General features: G+C 41.6%; 1 protein-coding gene and 1 long non-coding RNA gene across 5 annotated transcripts in view; one reads left to right on the top strand and one right to left on the bottom strand.

Annotated features, from left to right (window-relative positions):
* Positions 1-10,812: 10,812 nt before the first annotated feature.
* ubr7 (ubiquitin protein ligase E3 component n-recognin 7) overlaps positions 10,813-26,086 on the bottom strand; it is a 31,156-nt gene continuing 15,882 nt past the window's right edge. For 3 of the 4 annotated variants that reach the window (XM_026142536.1, XM_026142537.1, XM_026142538.1), the window contains 7 exons: positions 25,546-25,599; positions 23,346-23,451; positions 23,162-23,232; positions 22,924-23,088; positions 22,572-22,737; positions 11,159-11,220; positions 10,813-11,077 (listed from right to left, as the gene is read on the bottom strand). In XM_026142536.1, the coding sequence (XP_025998321.1) occupies positions 10,988-11,077; positions 11,159-11,220; positions 22,572-22,737; positions 22,924-23,088; positions 23,162-23,232; positions 23,346-23,451; positions 25,546-25,599 (714 nt within the window). In that variant the 3' untranslated portion in view covers positions 10,813-10,987. The remainder of the gene's footprint in view (positions 11,078-11,158; positions 11,221-22,571; positions 22,738-22,923; positions 23,089-23,161; positions 23,233-23,345; positions 23,452-25,545; positions 25,600-26,086) is intronic. The other variant, XM_026142539.1, reaches the window with a different exon arrangement.
* Positions 23,710-25,471, top strand: LOC113006523 (uncharacterized). The gene is made up of 3 exons (XR_003269765.1): positions 23,710-23,997; positions 24,094-24,162; positions 24,969-25,471. It is a non-coding gene; the product is annotated as an uncharacterized LOC113006523 (long non-coding RNA).

Below are 26,086 nucleotides of genomic sequence, written 5' to 3'. Positions count from 1 at the left end.
TACGTTTGTGCTGCAAAAATTTACGTTTGTGCTGCTATCATTTTAAAGAAATCCATACAAATTTCTAGAGGTCATCAGAGGTCAACCAGCCCCCCCACATTAATGGAATCAAACAAAACTGGTGTCAATCAACTGTGCTACGTTTGTGCTGCCTCTGTTTTAAAGATATTAATGAAAATGTAAAGGTCAAAAGGTCAACCAGGCCCCCCACATTAATGGAATCAAACAAAACTGGTGTCAATCAACTGTGCTACGTTTGTGCTGGTTTGTGCTGCCTCTGTTTTAAAGATATTAATGAAAATGTAAAGGTCAAAAGGTCAACCAGCCCCCCCACATTAATGGGATCGAACAAAATTGATGTCAAACGTTTGTGCTGGTTTGTGCTGCTAAAATTGTCGTTTGTGCTGCCTCTGTTTTAAAGATATTAATGAAAATGTAAAGGTCAAAAGGTCAACCAGCCCCCCCACATTAATGGAATCGAACAAAATTGATGTCAAACATTTGTGCTACGTTTGTGCTGGTTTGTGCTGCAAAAATTTACATTTGTGCTGCCTCTGTTTTAAAGATATTAATAAAAATGTAAAGGTCAAAAGGTCAACCAGCCCCCCCACATTAATGGAATGAAACAAAACTGGTGTCAATCAACTGTGCTACGTTTGTGCTGCAAAAATTTACGTTTGTGCCGCTAACATTTTAAAGATATTCAAGAAAATTTGTAGAGGTCATCAGAGGTCAACCAGCCCCCCCCCACATTAATGGAATCAAACAAAACTGGTGTCAATCAACTGTGCTACGTTTGTGCTGGTATGTGCTGCAAAAATTGTCGTTTGTGCTGCATCTGTTTTAAAGATATTAATGAAAATGTAAAGGTCAAAAGGTCAACCAGCCCCCCCACAGTAATGGAATTGAATAAAAGCCTTCAGTTTTCAGGCCCCTCTTCTGTGGAACCAGCTTCCAGTTTGGATTCAGGAGACGGACACTATCTCTACTTTCAAGATTAGGCTTAAAACTTTCCTTTTTGCTAAAGCATATAGTTAGGGCTGGACCAGGTGACCCTGAATCCTCCCTTAGTTATGCTGCAATAGACGTAGGCTGCCGGGGGATTCCCATGATGCATTGAGTTTTTCCTTTCCAGTCTCCTTTCTCACTCACTATGTGTTAACAGACCTCTCTGCATTGAATTATATCTGTTATTAACCTCTGTCTCTCTTCCACAGCATGTCTTTTATCCTGTCTTCCTTCTCTCACCCCAACCGGTCGCAGCAGATGGCCGCCCCTCCCTGAGCCTGGTTCTGCCGGAGGTTTCTTCCTGTTAAAAGGGAGTTTTTCCTTCCCACTGTCGCCAAAGTGCTTGCTCATAGGGGGTCATATGATTGTTGGGTTTTTCTCTGTATCTATGAAGCGCCTTGAGGCGACTTATGTTGTGATTTGGCGCTATATAAATAAAATTGAATTGAATTGAATGTTTCATTAGAGTGGGTGTGGCACACTTAATCAAAATGATTTGCCAGTGGGACTGTTTGAGAAAAAAGCCTCATCGGGTGAGGGATTTCTACGTGCGATCAACTTGTCAACTTGTCAAGTCCCAATCCTTGGAAGAAGCAAAGGTCCTAATACGCAGCATTGCTATTGTGGCATTAAGTGAGACAGAAGGCTGTGACAGTTTTGGAAACCCCATTATGTCAGAAGTGTCCAAATCAAATCTGAAAAGAAAAATTGCAGATGAGACTGTCTGTTTCTGATGACAAGGAAGAAGAAGACATTAGATTGGATCCATGCACAGAAATAAACACCGACTTAAGGCAGTGGGTGGCAGATATTTGTGAGAGGAGCAGGTGCCATGCTGAAGATCATGGTGATCGAGACAATATGCACTATCTACCTGAGCTCGTCCCACACCTAATTAGATTGGGAGGATACCTACCACTCTGGACTGGAGAAATGGTTCCCCTATTTCAGAGCGAAAAACTCACTGCAACTTCAGCTAATGTTGAAGCAGAGTTCAAGAACATTAAACATGGTCTGTTCAAGCATGAAAATCTCCCTATAAGGATAGATAAATTCATTGCACGTCATCTTGGTTTTATTGAAGGGAACATGCGGATCTGTTCTGCAAAACAAATACGAAAAGAAGCAGAGGTTGCCAGACAGGATGGTACAGTGAAGCGTCAGTATCCACACAAAGCCTTTGTGGAGCAGGAAGTGGATGATAACCCCTCTCAGGAGCCCAAAATTGACACAGACATAGATATAGAGGAAGGGCACGAAGTACTGCAGTGCGTTTCACGTTGATATCAGGCGCCTCCTAAAAAGGGAAAAGAAAAGTTCATTTAACGCAAAGTTTTCAGGTGTCATTCTTTGGGGAGAATACATGTTTATGAAACTGCATGACATCAGACTCTACCAAATTTTGGAGACTTTTCTTTTAAGATACAACCTTTCTGTCTCTTGTGACAGAGAGTCTGTTTCTTAATCATTTGACAAAAACCCTACACAGTATTTTAAAATAGTGTTCTCCAGATCAGAGCTGTAATCTATATAGAACATGGGGTTTAAAGCAAGGAAAAATTGTGTGTTTATCAGTGAAACCTTTAATTTGTGTTAATTTTATCATTATCAATATATGAAATCTTCACCTTAAGGGACTTAATGAATGGTTTCTTCTAAAAATTAGGAATGATTGAGTCATTTCACATCATATGAAAATATTAATTTTTAATACAAATTTGGCCCTACAAAAATGGAAACTCAGTAACAAAGATAATGGAGATTCTCTAAACACGAGCGAATATCACAGTAAAATTGTTGATTGTGATTTACACATTGGATGTATCCTCAGTGATTTGGTACAATTATACAACATTTTATAAGAACTGAACAACTGATGAAACTAATTATAGGCCAATCTCCAACCTTCCTTTCATATCAAAAATCCTTGAAAGAGTAGTTGTCAAACAGCTAACAGATCATCTGCAGAGGAATGGTTTATTTGAAGAGTTTCAGTCAGGTTTCAGAGCTCATCACAGCACAGAAACAGCTTTAGTGAAGGTTACAAATGATCTTCTTATGGCCACTGACAGTGGACTCATCTCTGTGCTTGTCCTGCTAGACCTTAGTGCAGCATTCGATACTGGGTGGCTGTAGCTCAGGTGGCAGAGCAGGTCAGCCACTAATCAGAAGGTCGGTGGTTCGATCCCAGGCTGCCTCCTGGCTGCATGCCAAATATCCTTGGGCAAGATACTAACCCCATGTTTGCCTACTGGTGGTGGTCAGAGGGCCCGGTGGCGCCAGTGTCCGGCAGCCTCGCCTCTGTCAGTGCGCCCCAGGGCAGCTGTGGCTACAATGTAGCTTGCCATTGCCAGTGTGTGAATGGGTGAATGACTGAATGTAGTGTAAAGCGCTTTGGGGTCCTTAGGGACTAGTAAAGCGCTATACAAATGCAGGCCATTTTACCATTTAATATCCTATTAGAGCGATTAGAACATGCTGTAGGTATTACAGGTACTGCACTGCAGTGGTTTGTATCATATCTATCTAATAGACTCCAGTTTGTTCATGTAAATGGAGAGTCCTCTTCACACACTGAGATTAATTATGGAGTTCCACAGGGTTCAGTGCTGGGACCAATTCTGTTTACATTATACATGCTTCCCTTAGGCAGCATCATTAGAAGACATAGCATACATTTTCACTGCTATGCAGATGACACCCAGCTCTATCTGTCCATGAAGCCAGATAACACACACCAATTACTTAAACTGCAGGAATGTCTTAAAGACATAAAGACCTGGATGGCCGCTAACTTTCTGCTTCTTAATTCAGATAAAACTGAGGTTATTGTACTCGGCCCTGAAAAGCTTAGAAATATGGTATCTAACCAGATTCTTACTCTGGATGGCATTACCTTGGCCTCCAGTAACGCTGTGAGGAACCTTGGAGTAATTTTTGACCAGGATATCTCCTTCAACGCACGTATTAAACAAATATGTAAGACTGCGTTCTTCCATTTGCGCAACATCTCTAAAATTAGAAATATCCTGTCTCAGAGTGACGCTGAAAAACTAGTTCACGCATTTATTACTTCCAGGCTGGACTACTGTAATTCATTATTATCAGGATGTCCAAAAAACTCACTGAAAAGCCTTCAACTAATCCAAAATGCTGCAGCAAGAGTACTGACAGGGACTAGAAAGAGAGAGCATATTTCTCCTGTTTTGGCTTCCCTTCATTGGCTTCCTGTTAAATCCAGAATTGAATTGAAAATCCTGCTCCTCACATACAAGGTCTTAAATAATCAGGCCCCATCTTATCTTAATGACCTTGTAGTACCATATCACCCCATTAGAGCACTTCGCTCTCGCTCTGCAGGCCTACTTGTTGTTCCTAGAGTATTTAAAAGTAGAATGGGAGGGAGAGCCTTCAGTTTTCAGGCCCCTCTTCTGTGGAACCAGCTTCCAGTTTGGATTCAGGAGACAGACACTATCTCTACTTTCAAGATTAGGCTTAAAACTTTCCTTTTTGCTAAAGCATATAGTTAGGGCTGGACCAGGTGACCCTGAATCCTCCCTTAGTTATGCTGCAATAGACATAGGCTGCCGGAGGATTCCCATGATGCATTGAGTTTTTCCTTTCCAGTCACCTTTCTCACTCACTATGTGTTAACAGACCTCTCTGCATTGAATTATATCTGTTATTAACCTCTGTCTCTCTTCCACAGCATGTCTTTTATCCTGTCTTCCTTCTCTCACCCCAACCGGTCGCAGCAGATGGCCGCCCCTCCCTGAGCCTGGTTCTGCCGGAGGTTTCTTCCTGTTAAAAAGGAGTTTTTCCTTCCCACTGTCGCCAAAGTGCTTGCTCATAGGGGGTCATATGATTGTTGGGTTTTTCTCTGTATCTATGAAGCGCCTTGAGGCGACTTATGTTGTGATTTGGCGCTATATAAATAAAATTGAATTGAATTGGGTCCAACTCCTGCCTGCCGCACAGCGATTCATGACACGGGTCTTTTAACCTAAAAATGTTTTAATGGCCATGAAGAAAGGACTCTTCAATAGATCTTTCAACTCACCTGTGTTTACTGTCTCCACCTGAAATTAATTGCAGTCTGAAGTTTTTTCTTTCTTCTGTCCTTTTGTCTTCAGTCTTCAGCCTTGGAAGGAAAAAATAAAAATATTGAAAACCTTATTAGCACACTAAATATACAAAACCTTGCTATATTTCAATTGTTTTAGATCGAAGTTGCCACTGCTAGCTAAGTCAGTTTTGAATCATGCTAATGAGAAGAAGAAAAAAAAACCTGCCGAACAATGAGGCTGCTGTTGTAAAAACGCCAACTTTCTTGCGTTGGCAAGTGGTCGTTAAAATATCATTAAGACCCTGTCTTTTTATGTAATTCTTAGTAAAACTGTTTTAATCGGTTAAAACTGACGACATAATCTATGTTTGAAAAAGAGCGCGAACAACAGCGAACCACTATTCACCACCTGGGTCTGTGCTTTTTAACACAACAGCGCATTCGAAATAGAAGTTCTTGCCTGCAACATATACTTGCTTTTTTACGGAAAAAATAAACATAACGAAGGTTCCGTTTTACTTACAAGTTTCTCCAAATGTGCTCTCCAGTCGCTCGAGAAGGGCAGCCATATTGAACAGAATTTTCTGTCAACGTCGTTCAGGTTAGAGAGAAAACGTCATGACGTAGTTGACATACACATGCGGAGCTCGGAAAAAAACCATAATTAAATCATAATTAAGAAAGCAGTATTTACTCTTAACTTCTAAGCCATGTACAATTATAACTGTTTGAATCGTTAACAGAACAAAAGTTTTAAGTTGTTTCAACTTTGAGGAATTTCAATTGTTATATCCACAAACTTTATAAGTCAGGTAGACTGTTGGGGTTTACAGTGCAGTAAAACTTGGCAAAGGACAATACTGTGTCATGAACACCTGTGCCTTTGATGCCTTCTGTCAAAGTCTGTGCTGCGCTTACTGTGACAGTCGTACTGCTCAAAACATGTTGAATAGTTCAGAGGAGAACAAAGTATTCCAGCTTGTGAAATCCCTTGCTTCAAAGGGTGTCACTGAACATGCCTATTCATTGAGGGCAGAGGTGCTGAGCTCAATATTCTGCCCTGTTCAGTTGAAGACTGGTGTTCATCGTGTTGATGCACAGTGCCATGTGTCCACAGTAATTCAAAAAACAATGACTGAAAATCCAAGTGTTCACTTCACAAGAAAGTGTTCCTCCCAGTACTGCAAACTTTACACACCAAACACAAGGCAAATACCTTTTGTTTCCATTGATCTGTCAGTCCTCTCAGCTTCTGGCATAGCTCACCTTCAGTCTGCTGTTGAACAAGGGCTCAACCTTCCAGCATCGCCACGCCTAAGACCAATCGAAAGTCCTGATGCATCTCCAACAGCATTTAAAACAGTGCAAGAATTATGCTTCTATCCCACCTAGTTTTTGAGTTACACGACGTTTTGTAACTCCAAAAAACGGCGTTTTTCACCGCTCACCGCGATCAAATTCTGACTGCTGATCACCCTGATTTTTAAGGCGCCCCGCCCCCTTTTCAGGTGGCGCGATTGATAATGACACGGCTCTTCAGACCAAAGGTCCTGGGTTCGATTCCACCTTGGTCAACATGTTTTTTTTAACTACAAATTTATACACTATCACAGACCGGTAATTCGTATTGATAATTTATTACAATTCTGAAAAGTTTTATGATTTTACCAGCTTTTCTAATATGGACCTCAGATTCTCTGTGGCAGAAATACATACAAGTACACAGCCTGATGAAGCAGACAGAAGCAGTACCTCTGATTGGTTCAGCATTTTCACCTCTTATCAGCACAAATCTCAGCCTCTTCTGCTGTTTTCATTAGAATTTTAAGCTTTTCCACCTTTTTTCAGTTACGTGAGAACCAGTTTGGCTCAATGAGTAGCTGAAAAATATCCGCCTCTTCTGCTGTTTTAGCAGGATTTCAGAGTTCAGCTTTTTCACTTGTTTTAAGCACAAATTTCAGTTTCTTTACCTCATTTCACAACAAAGTTCTTCCTCTTCACCTCTTTTCTGCTAATTTGAGCTTCTGCTCCACAGTGCACATTTTCCCTCTCATCATATCTTTGCTTGTGACCAGAACTCATTTGGCTCAGAGGGTAGGGCAGCTGCCGTGAGACCCGGTGGCAGAGGCTCGAATCCTGTGAGAGTTGCTACACATGTTCCCTGCTTGCATGCGCTCTGCTTTCTTGACACTCTCCAGTGTGTCATTACACATACAGCCATCTTCAGCAAGCACTTCTGCTTCTACACCTCTTTTCAGCTCATCTTTTTGCTTCTTTACCTCTTTTCAGCAGATATTCTTCTGATTCACCTCTTTTCTGAAATATTTTCAGCCTTTTCACCTCTTATCAGCACAATTCTCAGCCTCTTCTGCTCATTTCAGCACAATTGTCAGTCTCTCCACCTCTTCTTTGTGAGAAAGAGTTTGGCGCAGTGAGATGAGAACCTGCCTTGAGTACCAGAAGTGCCAGGTTCGAATCCTGCTCAGGGCAACATTTTTTTGTTTGTTTTTTCAACTTTTTCAGCTTTTTTCAGCAGACAACTTCAGCGTTAAGGCATCCACACAGCATTTTCGCAGGAAATGCAAATTTTTCTAGTTTCATGATGAGACTGCCAAAATGCCAGGACAAAAGAGCCAGGACTGCCAAAATGAAATAAATAAATATATCATTAAATAATTAATTAAATGTGTCAATAATTAATTAAAATGTGAAATACATAAATAATTAATTAAATGTGTCAATAATTAATTAATTACATGTGTCATAACTATTTATTTAAGTAATTAATTAATTCAATTTTTAATTAATTATCGACACATTTAATTAATTATTTAATGGTGTATTTAATTAATTCATTATGGCAGTCCTGGCGTTCCATACCAAAGCGCTCACGGGCAGAGGATAGTCCACCCCCAGCTGCTATCAGGGCAGGAGATGTTCCCACCTATGCGTCCAAACTGCAAATGAATCACGTATGAGTGAAGCCTCTGCTCCCGCACTGACAGTAACGCAATCAGTTCAGTTCTTCTTTTACTGTTATGTTGTTTTGTGGATCACAAGGTTTAAAACTACTTAAACACACACACACACACACACACACACACACACACACAAAGTAACTCCACCAGAGTGCCTATTTCGAGTCACTTTTGCAGGTCCAAGCGCAGATAAAGGAGTAAGGTTGGAATTGTGGCATTAAAAAAAACAATAATCGCTAAAAGAAATTTAATATGAAGTTCTAAATAAATTCTAAATGCATTTAGGACGTTTTTTTACTCACTTTGTTTCTTCTTTTTTTCTCTCCTACAACATGGGTTACAATGTTGTAGGATTTGTAGGATTGCAAATTCATGCAAATTAGGCGATGACGTCGTTTAGCGACTTCTAGAGACTTTTAGAATAGCCAAAAGTGATTTTTCTTGCTGAGGAGTTGGCAACACTGGCCAGGGGCTGCGACACATTTATACAGCCGTATTTCGCATATGACTATGAAAGGCGTAAGAGGAAGTAGTTTCTTCCAATTTAGACGATCCAAATGATATAGTTTCTTTCCATTGTGTTCCTGTTAATGAAAAACTACAAATTTACTCCAAAATACTAAAATATCGATATTTTAATATGAGAATCGATTCTAGAACATAAATTACTGGGATCGGAAGAATCGATATTTCAATATCGATCCACACACCAATTATCGCATGCACTCGCGCGACCAGCACTCCTGCTTAAACGCACACAGTCACGGTGACACGTTTCTATCTCGGACCCTACGATCATTCGCACAGTTATAGAGGCGCTCTGTTTACTTACTGTTGTGCTGCTTCTCGTTCACGGGGAGGGTCTCAGGATCCCGTCAATCACCATCCAACCAAGGGGAGTTCAGACGCTATCTCACCGGCCTGGCCACAAATTCACATTCCAGGGCTTTCTTCGGGCATCCTAGTGTCCTGGCTGTCCACAGACTTCGGTATGTCCTACCCCCTCCTCAATGAAAGGCCATTTGTTGGAGTCCGGCTCCGAAGGACCAAATAAATGTTAGGTCTGTGCTTGCAGGCCTCGCTGACTCAGAGACTTAGTCCCGTGAACAAAGCCAGACGAACAGAGATCAATTGGTTTTAAGTTGCGCAAGGGGAGCCCAGTCAGAATCTCAGAGCTGTGAGCTCTGCACCCAAACCTCAGACGACTCCAACTCTGGCCCCCTCTTGCAGTTCTTTTATTAACTCAGTGTTTACACAAACATCTCATTAATCATGCGATAGATAAAATACATATAAACATGTGTCGTGTGTCTCTGCAAGAGTGAACATGTGATGTGTGTGTGTGTGTGAATGTGTCTCTGTGAGCATGTGATGTGATCAGTGAAACGTGAGTGTGTGTGTGTGTAGAAAACAGAGGTGAGCATTCATGCTAAAGATCTGATCATCTTGTGCAATGACAAACATATTGATCCACAATTCTCTAACAGAACTGTTACCTGCAACTGCAACCACCTGACCTCATTCTCCATCCTCATGTCACCAAACATTCCAAAGAAACTCTGTTTAGACATTATAACCTACATTGGAGTTGGCCTGTCCATGATTTCCTTGGTCATATGTCTCATCATTGAAGGACTCATATGGAGAAAAATAACGACTGAAACCTCTTACGTGCGTCATGTTGCCATAGTCAACATTACTGTCCCTCCTGATTGCAAACATTTGGTTTATAATTGGAGCGGCCATTTCAGATGCAAAAGTTCAAAAAAAAAACAAAAAACCCAGCGTGCACTGCAGCTACCTTTTTTTTAATCCATTTTTCTACCTAGCTCTGTTCTTCTGGATGTTTGCCTCAGCTTTGTTGCTGCTCTACCGTACAACTAATGTCTTTGGTGGGGGTTTGTCTAAAGCATCTATGCTGGCCATTGGATTTTCTCTAGGCTACGGAGCTCCTCTAATCATAGCAACAGTAACTATAGCTGCAACTGCACCAGACAACAAATATATCAGAGAAAATGTAATCTGCTGGCTCAACTGGGATGAGTCCAAAGCTCTACTGGTGTGTGATTCTTACACTGTTAATAGTGCTGATAAACCCAATTATCCTGCATGTGGTTTTCAGTTAGAGATATTTGTAATGAAAACCATTTTCACTAGCAGTCAAAAACTAATGTGTACCCTTATGGCAGCATTTTTGTTAAATATGAACAGAATGATAGAAGAAGTGCTGCCACATGCCTGGCCAGAGAGTACCAATTTGTTTAATTAGTAGTTCAATGAAAGGCTTCAGTTAAGTAAGAGTGAGGGAAAAAAATTGTGCTTACTTTCACAGTTTTGTCTTTTTAAAATAAAGAAAAACACTACATTTTTCAAAATATTTGTGGATGTTTAAGTGGCCATCCAATGAGATGACAGCGCCAGCTGCGTTAGCCTCATCTTAGATAACATCAATCAGATCATTAAAATAAACTAAGTTTTAAAAATAACATCTGAATATTATTGATCGCTTAAAAACCCACCTGAATAGTTTTGTTATTGATTTGGCCTCTGTAGTTTGGTTTTTCATATTTTCTGGTTCTTTACTCTTTCACATTCACACATTTAGCTTTTTTTTCTTTAACTGAAACTTTGTTTCTTAAGTATTTATTGTCTCTGAGCTGTTTTTCAGTTTTCAATCATTCTATCAGCTGATTCATAAGAGGATTAGTTGGCAGAATTGATTGACTAATCAGTTGACTGATCATGAAGTAACTCCAAATGTTGCCATGTTCAGATTGTTTTATTAGATTGTTTAAAAAGGAAACAATACTGAGAAACAAAGAGGTTGTTCAACATGTCAGACAGATTTTATAGAAAAGTTAAAACAGGAAACACACAACAGGTTCCATTTAATCAGGGATGAAAGATCAGCAGATGGAGGCGAGGTCAGGGGGGATCAGGTGCAGTAGAACTCTCCGGCATCAACTCTGCGTCTTTTACGACTCTGCTGCTCGAAGAACTGACGAATGTCATCAGATGTCACAACCTATCATAGAATAGTTAAATTATATCAGTTAACCTATCAGAACAGTCACAAGACACTTGACCTATCAGGTGGAAGACTCACTTTTCCTTCAGCTGCAAATCTCTGCAGGAAGTCCTTCAGCTCAGTTTTCATGTCATTGTATCCTGCAAGAAAAATAATCAGGACTATTTAATCTGTTCATAGACTTTCTGCAGGTTCAAACATTCTTCTTACAGAGTCCACTTACAGAATTGTTAAGTTAGTGTGAGCACCTGCATAAAAGCAAAGATTTCACGTGTGCGTTAAAAGAGTACTGAGGGGGGAAAAAACTGCGATGCGCGATACCACCACTGTTGAACAGGTGATGGAGAAACAGGTTTACCTTTTAGGTGACATGAATGAGTTGAACGGAAGTTATGAATGGTAGCTGACAGCTGGTAAGTGTGCAGGGGTAGGGCATTAACAGGGAAAGGGGGGCACAAAGAAATACGTTTCTTTCTTATTCTCATTTAACCCATTAAGACCTACCATAGTATGGAGCGCCAGGACTGCCATAATGAATTAATTAAATACACCATTAAATAATTAATTAAATGTGTCAATAATTAATTAAAATTGGAATTAATTAAATAAATAGTTATGACACATGTAATTAATTATTGACACATGTAATTAATTAATTATGTATTTCACATTTTAATTAATTATTGACACATTTAATTAATTATTGACACATTTAATTAATTATTTAATGATATATTTATTTATTTCATTTTGGCAGTCCTGGCGCCTGGCTCTCATCTTGAAATAATTTTATCTGTCAGCCTCACCCATCAAACTCAGGGGGCGGGGTTAATGCTGATCGAGTCAAAACCATTGCTTTGGCCTGGTGGCCATTGTTTCTAGCACACAACAACCGGCATGTGGAAGCTAACAGAACTGAACTTTGAAAAACCCTGTTTGTGTGTCACCAAATACCGTTTTAATATTTTTTTTTAGCCGAGAATGTAGTGGTTTAATCTTCATGTGTCTGGTCGGTTTGTCAAGATGCAGCCTCTTTGCAAAAGTGCTTCGATGATTTCGGAGATGTCTGCCCAGTCTCATGGCAAAGCGTGGGATAGACCCGCTCGCCTCGCAAGCAATCTCACCGACAAAGCGCAGGCCCCGGTACACAGCTGTAGTAACCCCCGCTGACTTCTTTTACTGAGGTTATATTTATCGGTGTTTTATTTCCTGATGTTCTTATGTGTCCTATGTGTTTCAGTCGCCAATTCTGAATTATAACTAACATTAAAAACATGTTTAAGGAGGAGAGAGAGCAAATAAATCTGTTTAACATCTGATCTTTGGGTTTTTGTTCAGTAATCAGCGTGACCTGTGTATAAACGCATAAAAGAGATAGCGTTGGTGATTCTGTCATGTAGTAACTGCTGGCTTTAACTGTACAAAGGTTGTTCGACACTATGAAACACATACAGACTTCATGATGTTCGGCTAATATTTTTATTGTGAATATTAATCATGCTGACCTCGCTCTGTACACCACGCAGCGAGGTCAGCATATCCACAGCTCCATGAGTTAACACAAAGTTTCCCAGCTGACTATCTAACTTCCAACTATTCCAGAGACGTGAAAATATACAGCATAAAGAAAAGTGTAAGAGACTCAGCAGCAGATTAGAATAACAGTTATACATTTAATAAATCACCAAATGAATCCAAGAAAGGAGCAAACCTGTTCCGATAATTTGAGTTATGTTAAGTTTGTATTCCCTCAGCTGCAGACTCGCTGCTGTTTAAATGTTTGAAAAGGAAGATTAGATATAAACAAACGTCAAACATAGATTTAGTCTGCCTTCACATTTTATATGAGGCCAGCACGTATAGTGGCTGTGTCCTGTTTTAAGATCATACATGTAAAATTGTTGTCTGACCTCCGTCGATCCAGCCGCTCAGAGTCCGTGGTTACCATGGTTACTGCATAAGCAGCTATAATGTTAACAGCTGGCACTGAGGAAACCTACCGGCAGCATGGGTGTTTATGTTTTTCATTGCAAAAGAACTGTCTGAATGGTTAACTGAAGTTAACTTGGATAAATTATAGTTAAGGAGAATCACAGATAACGCCTACGTGAGCTGTGCGACTGTTCACCACTACACTGAAATCAGCAGGCTATTACTGAAATACACGTGCTATATCATAGACTATGATATAAATAGGGAGGTCCTATTAACATGTTTAGTTTTAAAGGACACCTTCCTGCCTTTAGTCTCCTTCATGAGCAGTATTAGTTTTCTTCTAACATCCAGAAGTCTGCACGATGTGTTTCATAGTTTGTAACAAGCCTTTGACAGGTAAACATAACATGACCGAAAAAGCAAAAAAAAAAAAAAAAAAAAAAAAAAAGAGAGAGAGTGTTGACATAAGATTTTCCTGCACATTTTTATACCTCTGCCAACAGAGAGAGAAAAAAAAATCACATTCTAACAGACAGCTGGTGCTTAGAATACAGTTGAATAACTATTAAAAAACAGATGATATTTAGATGATAGTTCAGTCTAACACATGTGCCAGTGAACCATTAAACGTCTGTGAAACTATGCAGTTATGAAACGTAACTTTAACCTCAGCCAAACCGATTTGCTCAGTTGTAAATAAAACAGCGCTCGGGGAAAACACTATATTTACTCATCTTGTGCAGAAAAATGCGCTGACATTGCTTTATATCGAGCACCGGCTGCCCAGTTAAACTGTGACTATCACAGTTTAACTGGGCTATCACCAGGTAACTATCACGCCTACGTTACCTGACTATCACCAGGTAACGTAGGCGTGTTTCTTGAATTAGCAGCAGGTGTTAAACAGCTGACAGATGAGGAGGAGGATGCATGCAGGTAAACTGAGGGTCTGTTGAGCTGATCGCTGGTTTCGTGAGAAAAATGTCAGCTCGTTCTTTATGTTACAGAAGCACAGAGACACAAGACCAGGCGGAAAGAGACGATCGTTCGGTGAAAATGAGAATCTGCGAATGCAACATGTGGAACACGGAGAGTGGAATATGTAAACAAACCAGTTAACGTAACCCCCTGGATGCACTCTGAATGCTAATTGTTAGCAGAGCTAGTGAAATCTCTGAAAACATCTGAGCACTTTTGCAAACATGTTCTATGTTGACAACCTGACCAGACATACGTCGCGACATTCGCGGCTAAAACACTGTTAAAAGTGTAGCTGGTGACAGAAAAACGGGGTATTTTAAAACTACACCACCACCATTGCTGCCTGTGATTTGATCTGCATTCTGCGATACCTGGCTGCCCCAAGTCTACACAAGCAATCGATTATCTAGGATCGACCTGTTTTGACTTACTTTGCACGGCAACCAATCAAATGTTAGAGAAGCTGCATGGGCAGCGTTAACCCCGCCCCCTGAGTTTGATGGGTGAGGCTGACAGATAAAATTATTTCATGATGAGAGCCAGGCGCCAGGACTGCCAAAATGAAATAAATAAATATATCATTAAATAATTAATTAAATGTGTCAATAATTAATTAAATGTGTCAATAATTAATTAAAAAGTGAAATACATAAATAATTAATTGTGTCAATAATTAATTAATTAAATGTGTCAATAATTAATTAATTACATGTGTCAACTATTTATTTAATTAATTAATTCCAATTTTAATTAATTATTGACACATTTAATTAATTATTTAATGGTGTATTTAATTAATTCATTATGGCAGTCCTGGCGCTCCATACCATAGAACCAAGTCCGCCAGAGCTTATATTATATTTTTACATGCTGTAGTGCCATTTTTGGGAGCATTTCAAGTTGCTATACATCAATACAACCATTATAGCTCACAGTTCATTTGTTTCACTAGTTTTTTCACATCGGCTGTGAGATGGGCACGCATAGAGTCACAGATTAAGAGCGATGGTGATGCGTGGAAAAAAACCACCTGGTCTCCTTACATACACCTCCCTCAGCCAGTCTTTCATCATTTCCTCATCCATCCAGCCCTTTTCATTTGCCTTAATGATGATTCCTGCTGGAAACTTCTCTTTAGGCAAAGTCTTTCGCTTAAAAATCACCATAGGCGGCAGTTTCTGTCCATTAGCATGGCAGCCAAGCACAACAGTAAAAGACGACTTTTCATACCCCGTTGTGCGTATCGCTACCGTGCTGGTCCCCTTCTTCTCCACAGTGTGACTCACCGGGATGTCAAAAGTGAGCGGGACCTCGTCCATGTTAGTGATGTGGCTGGGCTGGATGTTTTTGTCGCCGATGTGTTTGCTGTAGTAGGAGCGGAAGATGGCCAGCTTTTCATTATAATCCGCTGGAAGTTGCTCCGCTACCGTAGTCCCGGTCCTGATGGAAAAATGGCACCGTTTCATAAAAAGTGAAAGTGAAACTGCTTTTAGCCAAATGGTGACCGTCGAAACGCTTCTCCCGCTCGTTCTTTGCTCGATGATCCACCGCTCGAGTCTTTCCTCCAACTCGGCCACACTTCACCCTTTAGCGTTCTCATGGTGTTCTCTACTACGTCCTCATTACAACACACAGGGCGCACTGCGCTATAGGGCGCGCCGTACTTTTTGAAGAAAATCTAAGACTTTTAAGTGCGCCTTATGGTCGTGAAAATACGGTACTAGTTATTACAAACACAATCAAGTGTGGTACAATGTCTTAATCTTAAACCCAAATTACTGTCTAAAATACACAAAATATATCTGTGAAGGTTCTAAGTAATCCAAAAGTTGACACTTTTCTTTCCAAGCTCCTTAGAATACACAACATAGATCAATCAACATCCCTTCTGCAAAGTGGAAAGCAGATTTATCAGTCGGCTTAGACCAAAACTTCTGCTCTCAGGTATGCTTAAAAACCTTTCAAGTGATTAGAAATCCCAGTCATGGTTTTGTCCCGCCTTTGCAATTGTGGTTGATGTAGGAGTAGGTGCGTGCTTGGGGCATCTGGGGACTCCCTAGGGACATTTTTCCTGGAGGGCTCAACCCAGGGGCTGTGGTCATGACCTTGTTGGGGCTCTGGTGGCTCTTGGGTAGTGTTTTCCTGGTGGCTACGTGCAGCAGAGCTGGGGGAGGGTCTGTGCTGGCAGAAGAGGGTTACTGGCCTGGTAGCTTGGCTGCCGCGGTGTGATTCCGGGGCAGGCTTAGGGTTCTGGGGTGCTCCGCTTCCGGGCTAGGCCTCGGGGGCTTGGGTTCTGGTTGGTGTCGCTGGGGTTGTGGGTGGGTACGTGCCAGCCCTGGTACATTGACGGAACTGGGGGCCACTTCAGCTGGCGGGGAGGTTGTTACATCCTTGCACGAGGTCTCTGCTCTCCAGCAGTTCCCTCTGAAGATGGAGGGAGAGCTCTAGCAGAGGTGCAGAATGAACTCAATCTGGGTGTCTATTTTCTTATGTAGTCTGGAAGATGATTATATGATGGGGTGGGTGTAGTTTCCTGCGTTGGGGTCAGGTGGGCCGCCATGGGCTCTGTGGCGGTTGATGGTGCTACTACAGTGGGGGGCCCCGGTCTGGATGGGCCCAGGCACCCTGGCCTTAATTGGTTTCCAAGAAACGGTGGTGGCTGAACTGAGTTAGGCACCCCCGTTCCCTGGACGTACTACGTCCAGTCTCAAATACCACTTGCTAGCCAAGCACACAGCTAACGCAGAGAGCCCTCCTCCCTCTCACCAAAGGCAGACCACGCTGGATACCTTTCAAAGGAGACGTCTGGACAATTCTACAACCAACAAACTTTCAACAGCCATAGCAAAATGGGCGGCTACAGCTTGCAGGTCGATTAACATTGTGGAGGATGAGCATCCTCCACATAGCATAGCATCCAACAACTGCACGTATGAATTCCCTTTGAGAGCCACCACTGTAAGATGGACAAAGATTCTCATCATCATACAAGTTGTGTAAGCCAAAGTCGTGGAGGCTTTGGGGCTGACCAACACGGTTGCACTCACCAGAGACTATTGGACTTCTCTAAGTAAACATAGGGGTAACAGCGCATTATTTTTCACCAGAGTGGGAACTTCAGTTGAATGCTGTGACTGTTATGAAGACGGAGGAGAGGCACTTTGCTGACACGTGCGCTAAGCACTTTATGCCGGTGGCTAGACAGTGGGGAATCGAACAACAGCAAATTGCAAATTTTCATAAGAAAGAGTCACTTACACAGGACGTATCAACAAGACGGAACAGAACCTTGGAAATGATCAAGTGTGTTCTAAGAGATCGAGAACCACTGAAGAAATGCACTGGCACTACATGCAACCAATGTCACAATGCCATCAACAACAACTGAAGAAGCTGGAGACTGCTGGAACACTGCAGGTAATTTATTAATATTTCCTCTTACCACTTTTGACATAGGAATGTTTGTGTGTGTGTGTGTGTGTGTGTGTGTGTGTGTGTGTGTGTGTGTGTGTGTGTGTGTGTGTGTAAAATATTTTAACCTTATGTGAGTGAATGTAACAAATTCTTAATGAAGTGTATTTCTCTATGGAGGGAGGGGAGAAGTTTGTTTCCTGCTCAGTGGTGTTGCCAGCTTTGTGTCACCAGTTGCGAGTGATGGAGGTCTCTGAGGACGATCCAGCTTACATGGTTAAGTTCAAGGGTGACCTTCAAAACAGAAATGGAGAAGCGCAAGGAAAAAGCTAACATCATGTGGATCCTAGGTTTAAGGATCTTAAGTGTCTGAGCAGACCTGACAGGGCTGAGGTGTGGCGCTTGATCAGTGCATTGCTGAGGGAGAGGCAGAGGCCTGCGCAGCTTGAACAACCAGTAACATTTGAGCCATCTAAGAAAAGATCAGCTCTCGTGCTTGCTTCAGTCTTCATCTGATGAAGAAGAGGATTGCATTGAGAAATGTGTGGAGTGATACTGGGCAGAGCCAACTGTTGACATAGAGGACTGTCCCCAGAAATGGTGGCCCAAGCATGAAGGGGCACACAGTGAGATGGCATACCTTGCATGCAAGTACTTGGCAATACCTGCCACATCCATACCATGTGAGGGGTTATGGGTGGGTGTAGTTTCCTGCGTTGGGGTCAGGTGGGTCACACTTTCTGGGCATGTCATCTGAAAATGTCAAAATGCTTGTCTGTTTGAGCAACTGGTTCAGTGCAAAGAAACAAAAGTAATAGGGACAACCCATGCACTGTATTTTTTTAGTTCTTTCTTCCCTTTCTCCTTTGTGGTGTTTCCATGTTCATGTTTTGTTAGGAAAACTGAAAAAGGAAGAAGCTTGCATTGTTCAGCTTCTGCTAAATGCAACTGGAGAGCAACAAGTACAGCCAAACTGTTTTAGTCAAAGACACTGTAAGTATTAAGTATTATTACATATGCATTTTATTTATTGTATTTTTAATGTGTACTGTGTCTCCCACACTTAGATGGAAATATGTTTTGTGAGCCTTAACTGTCTAATGGTAAATTAAACAGTTATATTGTGTGGGAGTGTATGCTTAAGTTTCCTTTCAGCATATTTTTGAGCATTCAGTACCTTTGAGGTTTTTCTAAAGAATATTTTGGACTTTTGATTGTTTTGAATTGTTGCAATAAAAATAAACATATTTGCATAAAGCAAGTATATTTGTTCACTCCCATACTGTTAAGGGTATTAGAAGCATGAAAAGCATCTAAGTATTCTAAGTTCCTTTAGAACAAATTTTTTAAAAGTCCGTGATTAATTTGGGATGAATCTTGAGTTAACCATTGATAAGTACGCGATTAATCGAGACTAAATATTTTCATCGACTGACAGCCCTAATATATACACTTTAAGCAGTCTGTTTGCCTCCTTCCCAGGGCAAAGGGCAACATCTCCTGGGTCTAGGGATAGATTGCCCCTCTGGGTGTGATGGCACCTGGAACTGAGGGTATAGAGTATGTTTGGGGAGTGTGTGTACAAAGTTAATTTCTGTTTGTCTCAATGGTGGGCAAGTGTTGAGTATTGGTATATGTGTGCATGAGGGCAGGAATGCATGTTTGTGTCTGTGTGTGCCTGTTTGTCTATGTCTTAGACTTCACCTCTCGGTGAAGGTCGGGTCTTACGGTGTGTTCACACCGAACGCGATAGATGCGAACAGAGCGTCAAGTTTACATGTAAAGTCAATGGAAAAGCGCGATGACACGCGATTGTAGGTCCCGTGAAAATTCAGAAGCAGATTTGCGTCGCCAAAACGCGTGAAACGCGCGTCAGTGTAGCGCGTCTGGCGCGTTTGACTCGCGAAAAAAACCAAGCGCATGAGTTTTTGTGTTGCATTTTGTGCATACGCGCGTTTCGTGTCTACCGCTCGAGTTGGAAAAATCTGAACTCCAGCGTCAAATCGCGCCACGACAACCAATCAGGAGCCTGGTGACGTGGCTGTGACCTAGGTCAAAGGGGCAGATCCAGTCAGAGCCCTTCATTCTTCAATGGAGGGAAGGCTAATCAACGCCGTAGCAAACAACCCGGAGCTGTACGACACCAGCTGCTTTCTGTACCGAGACAGGAATAAAAAGGACCGAGCTTGGAGGAAGATATGTGAAGAGATCGGGCAACCTGGTAAGTTCATTCATTTCTCTTTTGAAAGTTTTCACTGACCTGGGGAAGCCGCACAAAAGCTAGCAAGCCACCGCTATTTTCCCACTGACGTACAAATACCGTTCTGCTTTTATGCATCTTGTCATATAGGAATATATTTTATTGTTTATTAATAAACAGCACACAGTGGTCCCGCTGTTCATCCGTCACTGCTTTGCTTTTTTGCTGATTTTTTTTTATTGGAGTGCAGCATTGCATTATGTAGCCTGATTGACAAATCTCTTCTGTGCTGTGTCTCCTGCGCTTGCCAAATTTATCACGTTTGGTTTTGATAACCATCACGTTCAATAGAAAAAACAGCACAAAAACACCCATAACTATGACCCTCATTCAGAAATAGACACCTGCACCGCGAGGGAAAAAGGCGCACGAAAGTGGCGGGCAGATGAAGACAAAACACGGCATAATAATACTTTTACGTTTTGCAATCTACAAAGGTTTGCACTTTGAGAATCAACTTGTGAGAACTGTGACTAATGTTCATGTGTGTGGGGAAAACAGTGTATAAAGTGGAGGAAGATATGTGAAGAGATCGGGCAACCTGGTAAGTTCATTCATTTCTCTTTTGAAAGTTTTCACTGACCTGGGGAAGCCGCTTTTGTGCGGCTTCCCCAGGTCAGTGGGGAAGCCGCTGACCTGGGGGGGGCTAGTTATTCTGAGAACCCCTGCTGCAATAAATGAGGGACCACTATATATACTTTCTCTGACAATATGACTATTGTTTTCAACCTGTTAACATTTAATACCGTCTTGATAGAACCAACTGATTCTGCAGCAGAGCATCCCCTGTTGCTTCTCCGGGCTCCCAGTCCCTGAGCTCCTGCTGCTGCACCCACAGGTATGTAATTGTAGCATCAGATGTACAGGAAGCACTGATGAACCCAGGTACGGCGAGGACGTCCTTAACGCCGCTGCTCTGCTCTCCACAGTAAATAGAGAAGGGAGACTCTCTCTTCAAACACTAGCTCGACAGCTGCCATCTAGCAAAGATACCGGTCTGGCACAACTTCTTCCCACATTCCTCCTACATTTCCGGTTCACGCACGTCAAAATATGCATTTCTGAGGCGCGATGGAGTTTTCTTGGACACGCGAATGTGCACGCGTCAAATTAGGGGCGTTTGGGGCGTTTTCGCTCGCGTCTATCGTGTTCGGTGTGAACACACCATTAGACTTCACCTCTCTGGGAACATCTCAGATACCCTCAACCATCGGTGCATTGGTGTTTCTCGATGTTCGGGGCTGGGCACTCAGGTATGCACTGACTCACTTCTGGTGGTTGCTTGGCAGAGGCCTGGCACCCATTGATCGGTCGGGCCCCTTCCGGAAATTTGGGTGCCCTCGGGCCTCGGGCCTCTGGGTCCGGGGCTCAGACTGCTCTGGCGCCCGGATCTCCTCCGTGCTTGCTTCATCAGATAGTTACATGGGGAAACCTTTTGAATACAAGCATGCTCGTGCTCACAGGCGTGCACAGATACACACTATATCTTCCTTGGCTGCTGTCTCAAAGCATACCGTGCGTTGTCAGGCTTGTGTCCTGCTCAAGAACATTCAATATTTATTATTTACTTTTACTTATCTAGGTTGTTGCTGTAGTCTCCCTACTGTGTTGTTCTCCTTCTGCTTGTTTTTTTTTTTCTTCCAGTAGGTGATTCAGTGGACTTTTTAATATCTTTTCTCACTCCCTCTTTCCCTCTGTTTTTCATTAACTTCTCTGGTCTACGTCTTTCCCTTTCCTATCCTCCAGTCAAGTCTGTTCCATTTGTAATAACTATTAGAGTGAATTGTTAAATGTTGTCATTTCTATGCTTGCCAACTCTGATGAAAAGGATTCCACTGTCCTTCCCCCCAGATTCTCAAGGTTCTGGGTGGGGGGCTGTAATGTTTTATTGCAGATACATCCTATCTGGAAGATCTGCTTCTTTTTGATGTAAGCTTTCTGCGTTTATGACCCTTTGGTCAGCAGGAGGTCACACACACACACACACACACACACACACACACACACACACACACACACACACACACACACACACACACCTAGATACAGAAGTTCACACATATACAAACAATGCCTTGTCTTAGAACCAAGTGGGCGTTGCTTTCCTATGACGTGTTTTGTGTGAACTGTCTCTCAATAAAAAGGCAGCAGGAGGAGGTCAGAGTCGGGGTCATTCTCGTGGTGGACACAAACGAGGCCTCCCTTGCGCAAATAATCGAACAACAAGACTGTCTTGTTTTCTTCATGATGAATAAGTCTCTAGAATTAGCGGGGCTTGTGGAAACACAGACCCAACAATGACTTAAAAGTTAAACAAAAAATAAATAAATAAAAAACAATAACAAAGATGAATAAAGTGGACCAATAATGATCTACTTGGAAAAAATACAGTATATCCATTGGGCATTTTTCTTGGCCTTCAGGCATTAATTGCGATTGCTACAGTGCCGAACAGGACAGGCAAAAAAAAAAAAAAAAAAGAAGAAGAAGAAGAAGAAAGAAAAGAAAACCCACAAGTAGAGCTGACAGGGGCAGATGGCGAGCCACACACACCGGCACAATTGTCCCGCCAAGCACAGCAGCAAAGCTCAAACAGAACGACCGAAAAAGAAATGTATCAAGGTGCTGCCTGACTGAGACTGTGGTGGGACATTTAGAGAGCTGTGCATAAATGAATGCTGCAAAACTAAATGAACTGAAGTAATACTGTAAACAAGTGTGGACCAAACTTTCTCCTCAGTGATGTGAGAGAATAAGAAAGTCACACAGCAAATCATCACTCAAACTTATTGGTCCTGAATGACTGGACTCAGTTTCTCACACTTCTTCTTTTTTTACCAAATTATTACAACTTCGCGTGTGTAATATTACAATCATAAGTAGTAGTAGTAGTAGTATCAGTACCATGGATGATCTCGAGCTGCTGCACGTGGTTCAGGTTGTCGAGCGCTGACATCAGAGGGTCGTCTTCCTGTCGTCTCTGCTCACTGTTCTTTCCTTTGTTTTCGTAGGCGAGGACTGTGTCTGACTCGTCCAACAGGAAGGACAGACCAGCTTCAAGCAGGCGCAGCTAAGCACACAGGTCGGTCCGCCAGGCGAGTAAAAAAAAAAAAAAAATAAAATAAATAAATAATCAGAATCAGAATCAGAATACTTTATTGATCCCTGGGGGAAATTAATAAATAAATCTCTTCAGTAAAATCTCATTATATATCAATCAGAGCATGCTCAGACACACTAAACACAGACACAGTACCTGGCAAATTCTGCAGGAGCAGAGTTTGGAACGCCACGGTGAAGGCCAGAACACAGCTCCTGATTGGACTCTTTTCTGACCAATTACCTGCAGCTCCTTCAGTCTGCACCTCGGCTCCACTTCCTCATGGCTCCGCTTGCAGCTAGGCTCAATGGCATCATCAACCTGCCAGATTTTGGATTATTGATTAATCAACCCTGATCAGTGAGTGTGATGCAAACTGCTGTGACCCCCTCACCTCTTCTTCTTTGATGGGAATGGTGGGCTCTTTTGCCGTTTCCTCCTTCACCTCCGCTGCTCCACCCGGTACTAAAACAGGAAGTGCATCACACACACAAACATAGACACACAGGAAGTGCACAACATGTGTATGACAGTATGTTTGTGCCAGGTTAGTACTGTAAGATAACAGGACGCTTTACCTGCTAGGTGCGAAGCGTAGGTCCAGAGAAACGAGTGTGTTTTCATACAGGACTCGCAGATCATCTCCTGAAGCTCCACGCAGTCTGGAACCACACAGCCCAGGTGCTGCAACAATATACAGGTACAAGAGTCAGGAGATCTTGATGCATTCTCAATCATCCAGGAAAGTAAATCTCCAAAAGTAAATTCTGTTCATCTGGACGTAGCGTTTTGTGGGAGAAACGTTTTGTCACTCATCCAAGTGACTTCTTCAGTCTCAGTTGACTGCAGTTTTCCCCAATCTTATAAACAATATGTAACCCAGTTCCTAAAATCATCTCAAACAAAAAGAGAAGAAAAATTAAAACATTTAATGTTCATTGTTCTGTTCTTACTGTCCCTGTTAATGAAAGTGAAATGAGATCAAAATATTTATTTAAACGTAGAAGGGACGCAGATTATATATGATATGCTCTGGTCAAACAAGGGTTAAGTTTTTTCAGAGGATTGATGAGCTCTGATGAGAGCCTATTGTTTTACTCCACTCCTCGCATGTCACCCAATCGGTGAAGCTCTAGGCAGCTCTTATCCCTCCTTAGTACCAGCTCCCAAGTTTTCAGTCTCTTGCTTCTACAGCCGAACAGAGCAGACGGACTAAAACTTTTGTTATCGGTAAGCTGGAGAAATTAACCTCTAACGAGTTAAAAAAAAATACCATCTAAACTGATATTTTTCACAAATTATGTATTTGCACTTGTTGTCGTCAAGGGCAGAGCGAAACCGGAAGGTTTACTGAGCTGTGGCTTCACATAAACGCTGAGCATCCACTCGACGGCGGTAAGCTAAATGTGGCTAATCAGACACGTGATGTGCGGAGTGTGGGTACAGTTGTTGCATGTCTCTGAAACGCACTGTTGTTATGCTAGTTAGATCATTAACTAAGTCATTAACATGTGAAAAGCTGTAAATGGTTAAAGCAGCTAAAAATAACTTTATGAGAGATAATTGTAAGCAGACTTTATCCTACTTCCTGTTTAAATTTTGATGTCAATCGGTTGTTTTACAATACTCAGTATTGAACACTTGGAGGTAATTTTTAGTGTATTTCCACCTGTACTAGTAGGCCTATGGTACAAGCGGGATTAAGCACGTCTATTTTAGTACTCCTATTTGTGGACTGAGCCCTTGTGTTTACGTGTTATTGAAAGTGATTATTTGCACTTTGTTCAATTTCTGATAAGCATTTGCATATTATTCCATTTCTTAAAAGGGGTAATATACTTATTTATTTGTGATTGGATATATATGTACAGTGAGTTTTTTTGATGGATGTAATTAATGTTTACAATGAAAGTGAATTATATGGTGACTATAATTCCTGAATGTTTAAAACCTTGTAGATAATCTTTAATGTTACTGCAGGTTACAAATAATTGAACCTTGATACTGTGAAATTTTGGATATTGATACTTTGAACTTTGAAATTTGATATTTTAATGTTGTACAACGTGACTGAACTGATGATGATTGAATTGATGATAGCTGATCTGAATAGTTGTTACTGCACTGTGACACTACTTTAGTTTAATTTGTGAAAGTTATCCTTAAAGGGCACGTGACATATATTTGGCCATTGTTTATAGGTCAGGTTTTTATATGGGACGAATCCAAAGACCAGGTCAGCGATTCCAGAACCCAGAGTGTTCCAGTGTTCACTGGATGGCGAGCCAACCCAAGATCCTAGGAGACGATATACATATACACGCACACTCATTTTCACATTGATGGACTACAATCCTCTACTGTAACAAGTAGAGGATTGTAGATTGTAGGATTGTAGGATTGTAGATTTTTGCTACTTCGGGGAAAAATTTTTATACTTGACATTCTGTTAAAACCTGTTGTGATACTGTGTTGTTTACAAATTTATTTTACAAGGCTTAACATCACTAAAGTATTTTTAAAAGCCACACAACTGTGTTTGTCTGGTTTCTCTGTCATTCGTGTACCAGAGCTCTAAGAGTCGTTCTCAGTCTTCTGACACTAGCCCAAATTACTCATTACTTTGGTAATTATCCATTGGTACTTTATGTAACTCCACGTAAGTGCTACAAATACATTTGCATAATGACTGAAACCAGATGAACAGAATCAACTTTTGGAGAAGAGTCAGGAGAGGCACACCAGACAAGTGCAGGAACAGGTAAACTGATGACTCACCCGGCCGTGCAGCCAGTCCTCACACACCACACACTGAATCATCTCATCCTCCACCTGCAGACACAAACAGCTTAAGTAAAGCGAAACCAGCACAGGAGGAGGAGCTAAAACCATCAGGTGAGACATTAACAGGAGTAGTTTAGTTGTTTACAAGAATACCTGCCAGCGCAGGGAACTATTCCGAGAAGCAGGTTTAGCTAACATATCTGAGTTTGTTAATCCCAAGATAAGAGAAACTCTGATTTTTTTGTTCCAGACAAAGCATCGACGTTAACTCTGAGTCAGTTACCGTGATAACAGTGAACTAAACCCACTCGCTAGCAGGTTTTCTTCAACAAACTCTGAGTTCCAACTCCTCCCTTCTTGCTGCACCTAAACCAGCTGACTGACACTGAGTCATTTCCTTACAGATAGTAAAAGCTGTCAAAGTGCAAAAAGAAATTAACTTACGTTAACTTCACGTTTTTCGTTCATGTTCTTGCAAAATCTGTAACCACATTTGTGTACTAAAGATGAACATTAACAGATTTATTATCAGCTC

Source organism: Astatotilapia calliptera, chromosome 15 (genome assembly GCF_900246225.1).
Source record: "Astatotilapia calliptera chromosome 15, fAstCal1.2, whole genome shotgun sequence".
Taxonomy (NCBI): Eukaryota; Metazoa; Chordata; class Actinopteri; order Cichliformes; family Cichlidae; genus Astatotilapia; species Astatotilapia calliptera.
The sequence above is the reverse complement of the archived record's forward strand: the minus strand, read 5'-3'. Positions and strand labels throughout refer to the sequence as shown.